General features: G+C 36.4%; 1 protein-coding gene across 1 annotated transcript in view; it reads left to right on the top strand.

Moving 5' to 3' along the window:
• The window catches only part of HCN1 (hyperpolarization activated cyclic nucleotide gated potassium channel 1), a 403,649-nt gene extending 387,180 nt beyond the window's left edge, over positions 1 to 16,469 (top strand). Inside the window, exons 7-8 of the mRNA XM_027604233.2 lie at positions 10,069 to 10,233; positions 13,455 to 16,469. Of these exons, the coding sequence (XP_027460034.1) occupies positions 10,069 to 10,233; positions 13,455 to 14,320 (1,031 nt within the window). The 3' untranslated portion in view covers positions 14,321 to 16,469. The remainder of the gene's footprint in view (positions 1 to 10,068; positions 10,234 to 13,454) is intronic.
• The last annotated feature ends 412 nt before the right edge of the window (positions 16,470 to 16,881 follow it).

The following is a 16,881-nucleotide window of genomic DNA, read 5'->3' on the forward strand; positions in this document are numbered from 1 at the left end:
TATTCCTTTAATGCATATGCATTTCACCTCTATCAATACGTACTACTAACTAAACCAACTAATTATTGATGTGGATCATCTTTTATCATGAATACGTACTTGAACTTATACACAAACTTTTTAATTCAGAATCTAAGTGCCATTTTTATGATTGTAATTATTAGCTTGAATTTGCTTATTTGTTGTCCTATAGAGTGATGCTTCTTGGAGGGGAAAGATATCAACAGATATTTACCTGTGTTAGGATTAATTTGTGAATGTGCCTGTTTTCTGGGTGAGGGGATGGTAGTAGGGTTTCTTTGTTTGCCTAATACATTTTTGCTGTTACCTTGCACAAAAAGAGATTTCCAGCTGACCTCTCTACTGATACCTTGGAGTACTCAGAAGTAGAAAATAGAAACTCTGTAGGTAAGATATTAGTTTTCTACTCACTTCAAGGCCTCTCTCTGACTACTCATGTACCGGGCTTGAAGAACTCACTGTAATCTCTCAAGAGTGGGCAAGAAAAGAAAAGGTAGAGGCTTTTAACAAAATGGACTGGAATGAACATCTAGAAAGAGGTCACAGATGGAGATGTATATGAGTCCAGCACTTTCGGGCTGAGTGGCATTGAGTCAAGCTCAGGTTAGCTGAAGTGGTAGAGCCTATTGTAAGGGAACACAGAAGAAAGGAAGCACAGAAAACCACCCCAGGAAAGTCAGAGGCTGACTTTGTGGCAAGAGAGAATGCCCCTCGGGAACCCATAGCAATTCCGGTACCCCAGGAGCCATTTTAGGGATACACCATTCCCAAAACTTATGCAATCCCAAGACTTTCCTAGCTGTTCATTCCTCACTTTCAGGCTCCCCATGAGAGGGTATAATTAGGCCTGTCAGTCACAATCCAACACAAAGCATCCCCATCAGGAAGAGTTCTCCAGCCAGGCCATCCTGTGGGCTGCTGGCCAGGTATGGGATACCTGTCTTTGAGGTAGTCATCAATCATGGCTGTACCTGTTAATCCATATATTCAGTTATATGATGAAAGCTTACCAACTTGAACACACACAAAAAAATACTGCTTCTAACCGATTCTATAAAAAGGAGCTATTGGCTTCATGTCAGAAAGTGTTTCATGAAATGAGATTTTTCTCTGGATGCCAAAGTTTTGCCTGATTTTTTTCCAAAACAACCTTTTATCTGATCTCACTCAAAGCAGAAACCCTCTAGTGGTTTGCCTTTACCTCTACGTTCAAAATTCACAGATGCCTCATCACCTTTCAAGTTCTTTTGAAGCTTCATTTGCAGTAATTCTTCAAAGAGGTCACTTTTGCTCTAGATGTTACAGCTTTATTTTAGGCAAATCCCCATCACCTCATACCCAAATTAATAATTGTGAAACTTCTTTACAAATCTTTTTTACCTGCTAGGAGGCCCCCTCTCCATTCATTTTATAAGCCAACTGTAGATTAATATTCCTGTATCAAGAAACAAAAGATTTGAAAGAGAACAAGTTTACCTTTTAGAGAAAGGGAGGCTGAGTGTTTTTCCCATGTGTGGCAGGATATTGAGAAAGACAGAACTCCCCAGCTCTATTCCATTTATTCTTTCCTAAAACAATACTTTATACACAACTTCCTTCCTTCAGAAGCCTTGCAATAATATTGTCAATCAAGACCAAACTTCTTATCTGTGGAGGACTGTTCTCTCTGCCTACTCAAAATCCTGTGATCCTGAGACTGCTGTTCTTACAGTTCTATGGAAACCCTCTACCCAAACTCTCCTCTGCACCTGTGCTCAGGACACTCTTCCATCCATCTTCCTTCCCATCCCATTTTTCTGTCTTCTGCATACTCATGACCTGGGCAATGCAATTCCTACACTGTTTTCAGAGCCTACCTAAGCCTTCTCTTGTCACCAAAAGTGTATAGAAATCAGTTACGACAGATGATGTATTATCTGGATTTTTAGATTTCTATCAGGTTAAAGTCCCTAGCAGACATTTTAGCTTTGGAATTATTCTCAAGCTGGGTTTATATACTGTGCTTGGATTTCTAATTAACTATAAACTCTGAGGGGTTTTTCTTATTATTATTTATTATTTATTTTATATTCCCCATAGTTTCCTTCAAGGTGCAATAAAAAAATCATTTGTTGACTTGAATTTATACCATCCCTTAATTTCCATTCCTTTTTGCCACCTTTTTCCAATTTTCTTTAAACAAGGAACCTTGTTTTAGATGTAAATCTGACAGCTACAAGACTTCTTTCCCCCCAAAAAAACCCATCACTGACATCACCTAAAACCTTGCTAGAAATATGCATTGTCAGCACCCCCCTATTTACTAAATCCGAATCTGCTTTTTAGCATGACATGCAGGGGATTCTTATACATATTAAAGTGTGGGAAGCACTGCACTAAAGATTCCATCATGAATCAGTTAACCATTCATTGTTACATTGAATAAACCAAGAAAATGTGTATTTAAATCCCTATTTTATCATTCACACATGTATGTGTATACGTGAGTGAAAGAGACAAAGAGAGAGAACCAGGGGAAAATTTTGGAGACAAATAACTGTTTTGCTGTAGTAGACTTGCCTCATAAATATCTAGTGAATATATTTTCTGTTTAGACTATTATTTCTGCAGTACTTTTCTTTTTCTTTTTCATTTTGTGTAAACATATCAAACCCCATAGGAAAACAGAGCTGTCAAGATATCACTTCAAAAAAACACACTTGACGTAGCTAAGAGCCCAAGTCATTTGATGAATTTTTTAAAAGCTGGCTGCTTTTTAAAGCCATTTATAATTCAAGGTGTTTGATTAACTTTTAAAGAGTTGAGTGTTGGTAGATTTAAAATCAAAAGGAAAGATTTGGAGTGGTCCAGTGAATTTTTAAAGATGGATAGAAATCAGGAGAAGTGTGGTCTTAACCTTCTTGGCTTTGATATTTTTTATGTGATTTTTGTTCCAATTACATAACAGGTCCTCTTTAATCTTGTATATGTCACATGGACTCACATGGGACTATCAGTAATTGTTCTTTATCTACCCAACAGATATCCTGAAAATTACTGAGATAGTCCATCAAGTATTTTAACTTGTGAAAGACAATTAGTATAAATATATAGTAGATAACAGTTTATGAGTAGTATTGTGTAAAGCAGATTTTATGCAGACATTAGGCAGTTGAAGAAGTCACAGTAGAATTTATAAATATATCCATCATAAGGAAGGGGAAGTGGTGAGAGGTTTAGAAGTGGAAGGTATAAACCTCAATGGAAACATCTGTATATCCAACAGAATGAAACAATCATGTCACAAACATGTTTGTAACCAATAGGAACCAGATAAAAGATAAGAGTAATGTAACTTCTGGTGGATAAGGGTCAAAACTCCTCAAAAAGATATGGCTATTTAGAATGTTGTGCTCAAGTGTGAGCACTGTTTTTTATGAAACATATTTGCACACTGGTATAAATCATTTCTACTTTTCATTTATTCATTGATTCATCCATTCTTTATTTCTCGAACCGCAATGATATTATGTGACTAAATCTATGGTAGGTTTTGTAAATGTGATGGTTGTACTTTTCATTAAAGACCTATTAGTTTAGAAAAATAATCACATAAACAAGTAAGTCTGAAAATGGGCCATAGGGTCTAAGATGCACGATTATAAAGCAGAGTGGAGACACAAAGGTTATTAAGAAGGGTGTCCATGGGTGTGAAATCATCTCATTTGAGACAAGTCTAAGGAATTGGGATGGTTAGTTGATGAACAGATTTCTTACAAGAAGGTGGAGGGTGTGGGAGATGATAATTGTATTTCACAAATTTGAACAGTTACTTGATATATGAAACATTATTTTTTTCCTTTGTTCCAGCAGGTAGAGTCAAAATAATACAGCAAGAAGAGAGGGAACATAAGGGGGAAAGGAAGGGACCCATGTTTCAGGAGTGCCCACTCTGTGCTAGGTTTGTGCCAGGCACTTTGTAAGCACTATTTTAGTTAATCCTTTTAACAACTTTGCCCATGCTTAACCCGTCTGAAATGCCACTACTAGGCCAATACTCAGAGCCACAGGTGATCACCCTAATTGCTGTACTTTAAGAGAGATGAATTGACCAAACATATGGGGGAGAGCTAAGATTTTTTTGGCAAAGCAATAACTTTAGATGATATAAATGACAGTAGGATCCATGGTAGAAGGTGCTAATAATTGTACAAATGTGACTGTTTGTGAGAACTGAAATCATCAGTTATATCCTTAGAAAATAAAGCAAAATTGGATATTCTAGTTATTAGACTATCATAATATATATGCATAACTCTTCTTTTATAATATCTGAATTTTTTATGAATGTGTTATATCCAGTCTGTTTCAGAAGCTTATAAAAGATGTGAAATAGTTCTTTTTTTTAAGATTTTATTTATTTGAGAGAGAGAGCACAAGCAGGAGGAGCAGCAGAGGGAGAGGGAGAAGCAGGTTCCCTCTTTAGCAGAGAGCGCAGCCCAATTGGGGCTCGGGACCATGGACCCCGGGACCATGACCTGAGCTGAAGGCAGACACTTAACCGATTGAGCCATCTAGGTGCTCCGTGAAATATTTCAAGATATGTCAACTACTACAAATTTACATCTATTTAATGTTCTATTCTACTCCAAATTCCCTAGATCGCTATTCAAATTCCTGTGACATCTCAAGTGCTTCTACCAGCCAAGTTTGATACACAGATTGATTTAAGCCAGATGTTACCACCTCCTATGCTATAAGAGGTGATATTTTACTAGTTTACTAGTATAAATATAGAAAGATTACAAATACAAATATAGAAAGAAAACAAGAAAAGTGTTATTTCCTCTTGCACATACTATGAGACACTGGATTAGGAGCCTAAGTAATTTACAGGAAATTAGTATTTTGATACAAAACAGAGAATTACTTTTATTTCATGATATTGGATACAAAAAAAAGAAGCACCTTCTTACTTAGGTTACTATGAGCAACCAAGTACAGATGTTCCTATAAATTCTAGAAACTCGGGTTAAACATATTACCTTACAAATTTCTGTCATAAGTTCCTGGTAAGTTCCTGCATTACTGCAATGTTAAACTCTGTTTTAGGGGTCACAGAAATATTTCTGAGTTACAAAATTCTTGACACCATTTATAAAATGACTTTATATAGGTGACAGTAATGTCAGATAGACTGAAATGCTTATAATCAAGGTTAACTGATGTCAGCAAAAATAGCATGGAGTAGTTGATATATCTCATACCCTAAGGTTTATTAAAAGTATATATATATATATATATATAGCAGTGAGTCAAATTTAATCTCCTGGGATATACTCCTCTTTATAATGTTGAAATTGAAAACAGTTTTCCAATGTGCCTGTGATAGGGTGCATTACTGTCAGTTTTCCTCTTTAATAACTGAAATAACTTACCCTGTAAAGAAAAACAGGAGAATAATACAAAATTAAAATTAATATGTCAAGTCCCCAAATACTTGTGCTCTGGATTATAATTTAGAAATTTGTGTCCAGATAAAGGACTTATTTCCAAGTAAATTTGCACAAAAATTGTTAAAGCAGTGATTGCACCCCTGGGAAATTCCTAGTTTAGTTCTCAAAGAGTAAATAAACAAGAAGAAAAGTAGAAAGATTGGAACAGTTAACATGGTCTAGAAAATATGCCATAATAGTCTTTAAAAAAGCTTACATCTGTAAGATGCACTTAGTTTGTTCTTTGGGAGTTCAATTTTATTTCATTGTGTATTTTACTTTTTGTGTGAAGTCGATCTGAGCACCCAAAAGCAAGTTAAACTTTCTACCTGGTGAGAAATGACATTGTCTACGTTGAAGAAAATATTACCAAACATTCTAGATACTTTCTTCATTATAGATATTGCACAAAACCCACAAAGATATGTTGTGTTGCTTAGAGAAAGTATATAAATCATTTGGCAAGTTCTGTTACAAAAGAGAGATACCTCACAGGGGAACCAATATAACATTATCTAAAACTTAAAGAATAGAACTTAGTGCCTTGGGTTCATCCACTATCATTGATGTACTCATAAGCATTTTAAAATAATTTTCTCTGGGCTCAAAACTCAAGGTTGCAGTCACTGGGAGGGATACAATAATGTCACTGTATGATTGCTGTCTTTAAAATATCTCAAACCAGGTGAGGGCGGTAAGTAATCTTTAGGAAACAATTAGAAAATCCAATACAAGAAAATAAAAGTAGTGACAAACTAATGTATACATAATTTCTTAGGAACCTAAAGAATAGTATGAGATACAGATGAATAAAACGGTTTTTCTTTCTCTGTTTTTATCCAAACCCAAATACACATACACACACACACACACACACACACAGAGTAAATACACAAAAACTCTGTAACACCTGACACAGGACTCTCTTCCCTCAATAAGTAAGTCTCCAAAATAACTTAATATTAATCAAAAATTAATTCATGGAGAAGCAACTGCTCCATTCACATACTGAATCTAGAAATTCAGTTCATGAAATCTAAGACTCTTTTACGATCAGAAGATTTGCTTTTTTCATTGCTAAATGTGTGGCATTTGTTAATTTTGTTATTTATGGAAGAAACAAAGAGACTTCAAAAGAAGGGACTATTTAAAGTGATTTTCACACTGACCAGTGATTATACCTTCACTCCTCTCGTGAATACACCTTCATTTGTTCTGTTTCTCACTACGAACTTATTGAGGAGGTGCCAAGAAATAATGGCTGAAGAATTTTTTGTTGCCTCCAGAACTGTAATAACATAAAATTTCAGTTGTTTAAGCCAAAAATTTGTTTTAAGTATGCTGGTGGTTACTGATGAAACTTGAAGGGAGAGTAGAGGGAACTTGGAATATATATATCAAGGACTGTGCCTAGGGAGGGAGCAGATCTCCTGGCAGAACCCAAGAACGGCTCCCAGCTGAGACCCTAGGACTACAAAGAACCAAATGAAAAGTGAGGGAGAAAACAGGTGACCTACCCAAGGCTGCGTATGGTACAAAGGACTCTCTGTCCCTCACTCCACATTGCAGAGCAGCCTGTAACCAGGCATTTATTCTCCTGAGGTTCTTTTTTGAAAGCAGTTGAAGAAGGCAGAGAACTAAGATGGCTAAAACAGATTATTAGTGACCCTGGAGTAAAGCCTTCCCCCATTCTGGCATTTAAGGAAGTAAGAGAACAAACTGCCTATCTCTTTGCTCTAAAGAGAAACCCCAAATCAACAAATTATGCCACATCACCAGATTTTTCATCCTTAAATGTGAAAGAATGTGAATGGATTACCTGAAGAAACCATTAAACATTCAAGGAAAAGCTCTAGACAGAGAGGCAGAAATAGTGAAGAGAAAGAATTTAGAAAACAGAAGGGGACTAAAATATATATAAAATAGAAAAACAAAAGCCCTTTTTTCTTTTCACTTTAACAGTTTTATTGCAATATATTTTACATATATAATTCACCCATGTAAAGTGCACAATTCATTTTTTTAATTAAATTTACCAAATTATGAAACCATCACCATAAATCAGGTTTAGGACATTTTCATCACTCCAGTAAGATTTTTTGTACCCATTTATTGTGAATCTCCTTTCCCACCCGCTGTCCCGAGCAACCAATAATTTGTCTCTATAGATTTGCCTTCTCTGCATACTTCATATACATGGACTCATATAATATGTAGACTCATGTCTTGCTTCTTCCGCGTATGTTTGTGAAACACACTGAGGCTTGTCCATGTTGTAGCATATGTGCGTCATTCATATTCAGAACTCTTAACACCCATCAGGAGACAGTGGACATTACATCTATAATGAAAGAGAAGGATATAATGAGAAAGCAATAAACATAGGAAAATGGAAAGCATTTGGAAATTAAAAATATAGGTGCCAAAACAAAAATATATTAAAAAGAATGGACGGTAAAGTTGAGGAAATCCCCTACTGTCATAATCACTACTAACAGGTTTGCATTCTCTCATATCCTTTTATTTCCTATTCTGTGCACTTAGATATAAATTTTATAACTAAAGGTTTATAATTAAAGGTTAATTACATCACAAAATAAAAATAATTTATATAAAGAGAAGTTGAAAAAAAGAAAAAAATGTACATCTGCATAAAGGAATATTTTTTCATCTGGAGCAAGGCATATTGGTAGATGTCATTATCATTAGGATCATTTTTATCAGACTGTAATTACAATCTTGTATCCTTCTTTTCTCACTTAAGCTTTCATGACCATTCTACTCTTATCACACTGACTTTAAAAGCTTCACTTTTCATAATTGCCGCATATTTCATCCAGTGGCCTTGTACTTGGTTGAATTTTGACTTATTTAAACATTTAGGACATTCTCACATTTTCAGATGTTTAAATAAATATGTATCACTGTGTAAACATTGTTCTAACTATAGACTATTCCTCAGGTTAGATTGTCCAGTGAAATTTCTGGGTTGAAGACTATGGATACTTTTTAAGATCTTTGTTACAGCTTACTGGTTATTTTCCATGAGGTTTATAAACTAACCATTCTACATGACAACTTGCACAGATTTGAAAGAAACACTTAGCCGTAATACGTTTCCCATCAGCTTATTCACCATAATGTGCCAATTATAAATTTATAATATGGTATTAGTACCTTTGTGACCAACAGGAATTTAATTTGGGAATAGTGCTGAAAATACTTCCTTTTACCACATTGTTTAAAGTAGCCAGAAAATTCCATGGTGTGATAATATGCTTTATGTTTAAATATAATAAAGATTCATCTTTCTACCTATACCAGTACACACACACAAACGTGAACATTCCACAATACTACTTATTAAATTTACATGTTTACCAGCATGAACAACAACATAAGTGGTTGCTTCAGTGGCATTTCCTAAAATGCTGTCTTCCCAGATTGGTTCAGATGTGCTTCTTAATACTTCCAGAATGCCCACAGTCTGTATTATTGTTCTTACCAGACTGCATTTAAATGAACTCTCAATTAAGATGAACTCTTTTTTAAAAAATCATCAGTATATAAGTAACACAAAAGTAGACATTCTGTTTGATTCATATTTCCAGCCCTAACATCAAATACATAATGCCCACCACAACATTTATTCACCATGTTTATCAACATGAACTGAACTTACTTAAATAAGTTCAGAAGAGCGTGAATTTAGGCCCCTTTCAATAATTATTTTGCTGTTATTTCCTTACATTAGAAAACTGCTTTTCAGAAATATTTCTGCCATTTCTTTTTTCAAATTGGTTATCTTGAAACTAAATTTTTAAAATATTTTTAATTTTTTTAAAAAATCAAAATCTGTAGAGTTGAATTAATAAATTTAGGGAAATGAAATAGAAGATTGTCACTTGTAGATTTATTTAAGGAGCAAATAAGGGAATCCAAATTTGCAAATGTTTGCTTACTATATTTTGGAAATCTAATTCTCAAAAAAGAATTTTTCTTAGAAATTACTGAAATAGAAAGCCTCTCTGTGCATTTGGAATGTAATTTTCTATACCAATCTCATTGGGAGTATGAGAACTACATAAAGCATGCCTGAAATGCATTCCTCAGAACCTGTGGTCCAGTTTTTCTTGATCATAGGACTTTCTAGGCCAGTGTTTGGTTCACTTTGGTTTCTATCTATATCATATCATCTGCTTTTTGCCTTCCAAACTTCATAAAAATCTTGTCTGATTACAGTTTCTTCCAGTATTCAACTCCATTGTGGATTTATGATTCCCTTTTCTACATTTTAATTGTTATTTCAGATGCATTGGAATGAGGGCTGAAAGATAGATAACTCCGTGTCAGCTTTCCATTTGAACTAAAGTCTTTAACTGTTTAACAATAAATATCATTTTAAGGTTGAGTATTGTCGATTGGAAATTTTTGTCAGAAGGAATTTACTGATAAAATAGAAAATGCTGCCAATCATTGGTTGATCACACCATGAGCCTTTTTTTTAAATTGTGGGTCTTAGTGGCCTTTGAAAGTAAACTACCAAACAAATCTTCCCTTCTTGTATTTATAGAGATTTGCTTGCTGACCAAGGGCCGCCGCACTGCCAGTGTTCGAGCTGATACATATTGTCGTCTTTATTCACTTTCTGTGGACAATTTCAATGAGGTCCTGGAGGAATATCCAATGATGAGGCGAGCCTTCGAGACCGTTGCCATTGACCGACTAGATCGGATAGGTACTCTCTTCAGTTTTCTAACTTTTTTGTGTACAACTTAGTTATACTTTAGTGGACTGATATATGTTTGCAATCATAAGTCCTAAATGCTATAATAGGTTGCCTATTAATTAGCATAGAACTAGCAGTTAGCTCTAGCCCTATTTCTACTATCTAACTTTCTCTTCTAAGTATTCTGGGTTTATTTAATCATCTCTATTTTTACTAGCTGCTCAGTCTGATTTCCCCAGTGATGTCAAAACAGTTTGAATCTTCAGGTAAAAAACAATGATAAAAATTTTAGGTAGCACTAAAATAGAACTAAAAATATAATAGTATGAGTCTACATTACAAACCAAATAATTTTACTACAAGGTTTAAAAATTTTTATGTATCAACTTTACATTTTTAGCTTTATATTGAGAACTGAAAACTTGTAGATTTTATTTGTCTGAGTAGAAACTTCTGGAAACGTTTGTAATACAGACTCATGCAGGAAAAGCCTTCCTAGAAGTGCCCGACATAGATGCTTTACTTTGTAAACATCAACTTATTTTACAGTCTTCTCTGCTCTCCAATAAGAATATATAAATTAGACCTTATTAGTTACACTAGTTAAAAGATCTGAAGAATTGCTATAGTAAAGTTAGAACAGATTGGCTTGCCATTCGCTTCCCAAGATACGCTGGAACATTCTGATGTCAGAAGGTGGTATGCATTCATTTTCTATACCTAAATCCTCTTTCCCCACCCTACCACGCTCTGCCTCCTTTCCTTGCTTAACTGTACTCCCTCTTCATAACCTGGGTTTAGACATCACTACCCTGTAGAAATCTTGTGTGACCTCCTGCCGGCTCCTAGGCTGAGTATCCTGGGTATGTTCTCCCATCCCCCTAGGAAATTCCTCCATCACAATACTGCTTTTATCATTGCAATTGCTCTAACGATGCTAAGATTTGTGAATGTAGAGATCATGTCTAATTCACTATTACATTCACAGTACCTAGTACACAATGAATATTCTTGAAGAGAGCTGGTAGGGAGGGATGAGGGAATCAATGATCTCAAAGGATATGGGGTTGGGATCACTTGTAAGTAAACAAGTCCTTCATTCTTATTAAAGGTAAGGACCATTGATTGATGTAGTCTTATGTCAGCTTTTCTTACGCACTCTGTCTTTCTTTCCCTGCTACAGAGTGGGATGACAGATGCATTAGGCTCTAAAATTAGGTTAGGAGAAGTAAAGGTAGTATTTGGACATTATCATTAGACATAAGACACATATTAGAAATTCATACTGACAATTTAGACACGTAATAGGACATAGTGTTGAGAGAGACAGTGCCCAAAAAAGTGGGTATTCTGAAAGCATCTTTATTTAATTTGAAAATAATTTGCCTCTTTGTGGTATGTGAGTGCTCATGGTAGAGCTAGAGACTAATTTCTGAGCACATGCGTTTTTTTCCTAAGCCAGCTAGACATTTTCAGAGAAAGCGTTAAAATCAGGGTACTTTAATAGAGAATTTCTGTTAATCTGATCAGCTTCACTCTCGTCTAACTTATCCCAATTAATTTTTATAAGAAAGTTTGCATGAAATGGTTTGCAATCAATAAACCAGGCAATAAAATTGCAAATAAGCACCAAGCATTTGCAGTTTTGATCCTTATAAAATTCTAACAGTGCATTAAAAAGTATAATATTTCTCCATAAGTTCACAGATATTTACATTACAAAACGTTGACTATTCACATGATCACAAAAAAGTATTATCTTTCTCCATTCTGTGGCTATTGCTTATACATGTAAGACCATATTTAGTTAAGGCAATATGCTAAATAAGCATTTATATTTATTACAGATATAGGAGCTTTTGTTCTTGAGAAAATTAGAACAGTTCTATAAGGAGAGACAAACATTTATTTCGGCAGTCATTTAAAATGATAGTTTTCCAGCATCCAAGTAAATTATAACATAGATTTCCATTAAAAAGTATTCCTTCTAACTCTAACTTCATTTAGCAATATGGCAAGTTGATTCACTTTTCAGTTACGATATTTATCTGGGGAATTATTTTATCAATGATGTCACCAAAAGTCACTAATTTCCCCCTCTTTCATCAATCTAATTTTGATTCTATTGTCATCCTGCCAGAGAATGTCTACTTATTGCAAACCACTCCAAAGACAATGACAGGAAGGAGAGGTAACGCTTACTGAGGTTCTAAAGGGAGCTGAGAACCTGCCATACACTGTGCCCCTTAATCCTCACAAAGACCTTTCAGAAAAGGAAAGATTATGAAATGGTTCTCCACCTGGCCGTGCATAAAAATCCTCTGAGGAAATACACTTTTAAAGTACTGAAATCTGGACCCCATGTCTGGTTATTCTGGTTTAATTAATAGGGTTCAGATGAAAATCAGTATTTTTCAAAGCTTCAGAGAAGAGAAGACTATGAATGTATGGTGGAGGATTACTGGTATAAGGCACTGGTCAGAGGCAAAGGACTTGCCACAGGGCTCCTCAGATTTGCACGTGAGAATCTCCTGAGGATCTTAGTAAGATGCAGCATCTTGGTCAGCAAGTAGGAGGGGGCTTAAGAGACTGCATTTCTAGAAGGCACTCACGTGATACAGATGCATGCCGCTGGTAAGAATCTGCCATCATATTTGCTGTTTTCCTTCCCCAGTCCTGTTTCTTTTTAACCAGTCTCTCTTGGGCATTGTTCTAACCTTCCTATGTCCCGTTCTCCTTCTGAGTGAAACAGGCTTCTAAACACATCCACCTCTAAGAGTGGAGGATTAAATAAAATAAGTCTACCTAAAGCCTTTTGTAGACTAGCTGTCACATAGTAAGTGTTCTATTGTCCTTTACTGGAAAAAAAAAAAAAAGTAGCTTTAAACTTAAATTTTGATTCCAGATCCATCCTGATCCAAATGCCCTTTCTTCTCCCACTCTTCTAAGTAGCCCTCAGGTCAGATATCTCCCTTTCTTCTGTAAGATGGCTTTTGCCACATTACAGACTTTTCAACTTGACTTGCACAGAAGGTAAGATTTCCCAGGGAGCTACAGGAAGTGTGAAAGGCAGGAGCCATCTTTCCGTTCGCGTCTAAAGGTGAGTACTTGGCTTTTAAGCGTCTTCTGTGAAACACGGGCATACTTCCGTTTCCAGGGGCCACTCTCCCCTGGGCTCGTCACCCGTCATCTGTAGGCTTTCTCAGTGGCTCCCTCTCTTTCGCTGACAGGAAAGAAAAATTCCATTCTTCTGCAAAAGTTCCAGAAGGATCTGAACACTGGCGTCTTCAACAATCAGGAGAATGAGATCCTGAAGCAGATCGTGAAGCATGACCGCGAGATGGTGCAGGCAATCGCGCCAATCAGTTATCCCCAAATGACAGCCTTGAATTCCACCTCCTCCACCACGACTCCGACCTCCCGCATGAGGACACAGTCTCCGCCGGTGTACACAGCCACCAGTCTGTCCCACGGCAACCTGCATTCCCCCAGCCCCAGCACACAGACCCCCCAGCCGTCCGCCATCCTGTCGCCCTGCTCCTACACCACTGCAGTCTGCAGCCCTCCCGTACAGAGCCCGCTGGCCACTCGAACTTTCCACTATGCCTCCCCTACTGCCTCCCAGCTGTCACTCACACAGCAGCAGCTCCAGCAGTCCCCGCAGCCCCCACAGCCGCCCCCGCAGCCACAGACGCCCGGCGGCTCCACGCCGAAAAACGACGTGCACAGGAGCACGCAGGCGCTCCACAACACCAGCCTGACCCGAGAAGTCCGGCCCCTGTCGGCCTCGCAGCCCTCGCTGCCCCATGAGGTTTCCACTCTCATTTCCAGACCTCATCCCACTGTGGGCGAGTCCCTGGCCTCCATCCCTCAACCCGTGACCGCCGTTCATGGCCCGGGCCTCCAGGCGGGGGGCAGGGGCACCGTCCCCCAGCGAGTCACCCTGTTCCGACAGATGTCCTCTGGAGCCATTCCCCCTAACCGCGGAACCCCTCCCGCACCCCCTCCACCAGCAGCTGCTCTTCCGAGAGAGTCTTCCTCAGTCTTAACTACAGACCCAGAGGCAGAAAAGCCACGATTTGCTTCAAATTTATGATCCCTGCTGATTGTCAAAGCAGAAAGAAATACTCTAATAAACTGAGCATCTTCTCAGACCTTATTTTATTCTATCTCCTGATAGATTCCTATAGCCTACTACGAAGAGATATTTTAGACAGCTCTGGCCTACATGCAAAATGTAAAATATATAAATATATATCTACCATTAAATATCTATCTAAATTCCCAAGAGAAGTTCAAAAGACCTGTTTAGCATTCAGTGTTATATGTCTTCCTTTCTTTAAATCATTAAAGGATTTAAAATGTTGTTGTAAGATCATTTATTTTTAACCTACTTTTACTGAATTCCTTTGATATATGTATTTCTCTAACTTTAGGAAGAGTTCTTGGATTCAGTGGAAACAAAACTCTGATTTTTAAAAGGCAACTCAAGTGAGCTACTGAATAGCACCAACCAAAACTTCATTCATTAGCTGTGTCTCTGCATCTAAATTGTTAATCATTAATTATGGAGAATTAAATAGCGAGTCCCATTTTATAGATCCAAATTGTATTTTGGTGCTTTCAATTTTGAATTAGGTTACAGAGCACACCGTATGCTTGGCCACGGTTGGAGACTAGCATTGCCACCGTTAGGAATATCTCTAACCTCAAACATGTTCATTGATCTTTCAGAAAGCTGAGGGGATATTTGTCTTCATGTGTTATCGGACTTTTACCAAGACTCAATCAATGTTAGTTGTAAATAACTTTTTCAACCCAAATAAAAATAGCTATTCTGTGCTGTATGAAGGTAAAAGTCATCACTTAAGAATTTAGTTTTATTGCTTCACTTCAAAACTTAGAGTTTGAAATTTTACAAAACCTAATTGTGACAGTTATTCAATAATGCAATGGCTTGAAACCTACAATATTATTTTAACCTGCAATGTTTTATGCAAAACTGTATGCTCAATTCTACAAATTGCTTGTATTACACCAAAAAATCATTACTTTTCTTCCTTCTTGCCATAACCAAGCATCTGAAAATAGTCCCTGCATGCTTTTTGGGGAAAAAAAAAATATAGGTTCAGATCAGTCACTGTAGGGAGAGGCTTACAGTATTTCTCATTTCTAGAAAAATATAACCATTCATTAATTGCCTATCTTAAAATTCCTATATGGCTGACTTGGATCTCTGACTTAAGTCTAGAAGTGAGGTTTTCACTTTCATTTAATATTATTACTATTATTTAAATAATGATTTGTAAACCACAGCTTGATTTGAAGTTGCCAGTGTGTTCTGTGTCTTTACTGTTGGTAGTTGGTAGTTTACCCTGGTGTTGATTTAAAATAACTAAATACACAATAGCATCATGTCTGTTTGGGAACACACACTTTGTTCTATGTATATTGTAATAAAATGGTTAGTAAATCTTAAGGCATGTGGTGACTAACATAGCCCTTAGATAGGAGGTTTGTTATTCTGAATGTGCTGGAAAATGTATGGACGTGATGACAGAAAGCAAGGGGCAAACTGAATGTGAGCATTGTTTGTTTGTCTGTTTCCTTAACTCCCCATGATCTGTGAACATCTGCTGCTTCTCAGAGAAGTCCCTTAGTAATCATTTGTGCCTAATGCATCCCACAAATGTGGTGAATGACTGGAACACAATTGGAAGATTCCTAATAACCGACTTCTGTAAATAACCCAAGTTAAGAGAATGACCTGAAGTGGAGGTCTTTGGTATCTTTGACACTGGTGATACATTCAAGAAGAACTTAACAAAGGTCACACATTAAATGGGGCAGGGCCTCCAGACAGACTTGAGGACAGAAAACAAAACTAAAGCAAAAACTCTAAAATGGATCCATGTTGCCTGTTATGCCTTTTACAGATATAATACCTATAACACCAAAATGAGTTGTTATGTTTCCTTTCTAACAGATCCCAGCTTGTGTGGAAGTAATCAACAATGCTACTCAATGTAATGCTGTCGTTAACATGCTGGTGACATCTGATGGCATGTCAGGAATGGTGTAAAAAGGGGATTGTTCAGTCTACCTAGAACCTATGGGAAAGCTGCAAGACCATTTACATATCAGTACAAAACTCCTTTATTTTATTAAAATATTGAGAATTAACTTCAATTTACTAAGATCATGTATTGGTCCTTTAAATTATTAAAGGTTTACATTTGATAGCACTAATGGGTTTGGTAGTGAAATATTTTTATATATAAATTTTTGGTTTTTTATTTTGAGCACTATTGGGAAACATAAGCAAAATTGAATTGCATGGTCTTTCAGTGCAACCATAAAATTTTTATTCACTTTGTAACAGAATGGACAGAAAACTAAGGTTTATATGTTAAACTAAAAATAAATGGTACAGGGTAAATTATATACATATATATGTATGAATATATATGCTTAGATTAAGAAAAAAAATTGACTCACATTCCTGTAATATAAAAGTCTATTGCTAGTTGAAAAGTGACCTCTTTTCTCTGTACATAGTTAAGCCCATGAGTATGGAGTTTTAATCTGTACAGAAAGAAATGTATTATTGAAAAGATTGGTCTTTCTGCTGCTGGGAAAATAGTAGAATAGCTGATT

This window comes from Zalophus californianus, chromosome 5 (assembly GCF_009762305.2).
Source record: "Zalophus californianus isolate mZalCal1 chromosome 5, mZalCal1.pri.v2, whole genome shotgun sequence".
NCBI lineage: Eukaryota > Metazoa > Chordata > Mammalia > Carnivora > Otariidae > Zalophus > Zalophus californianus.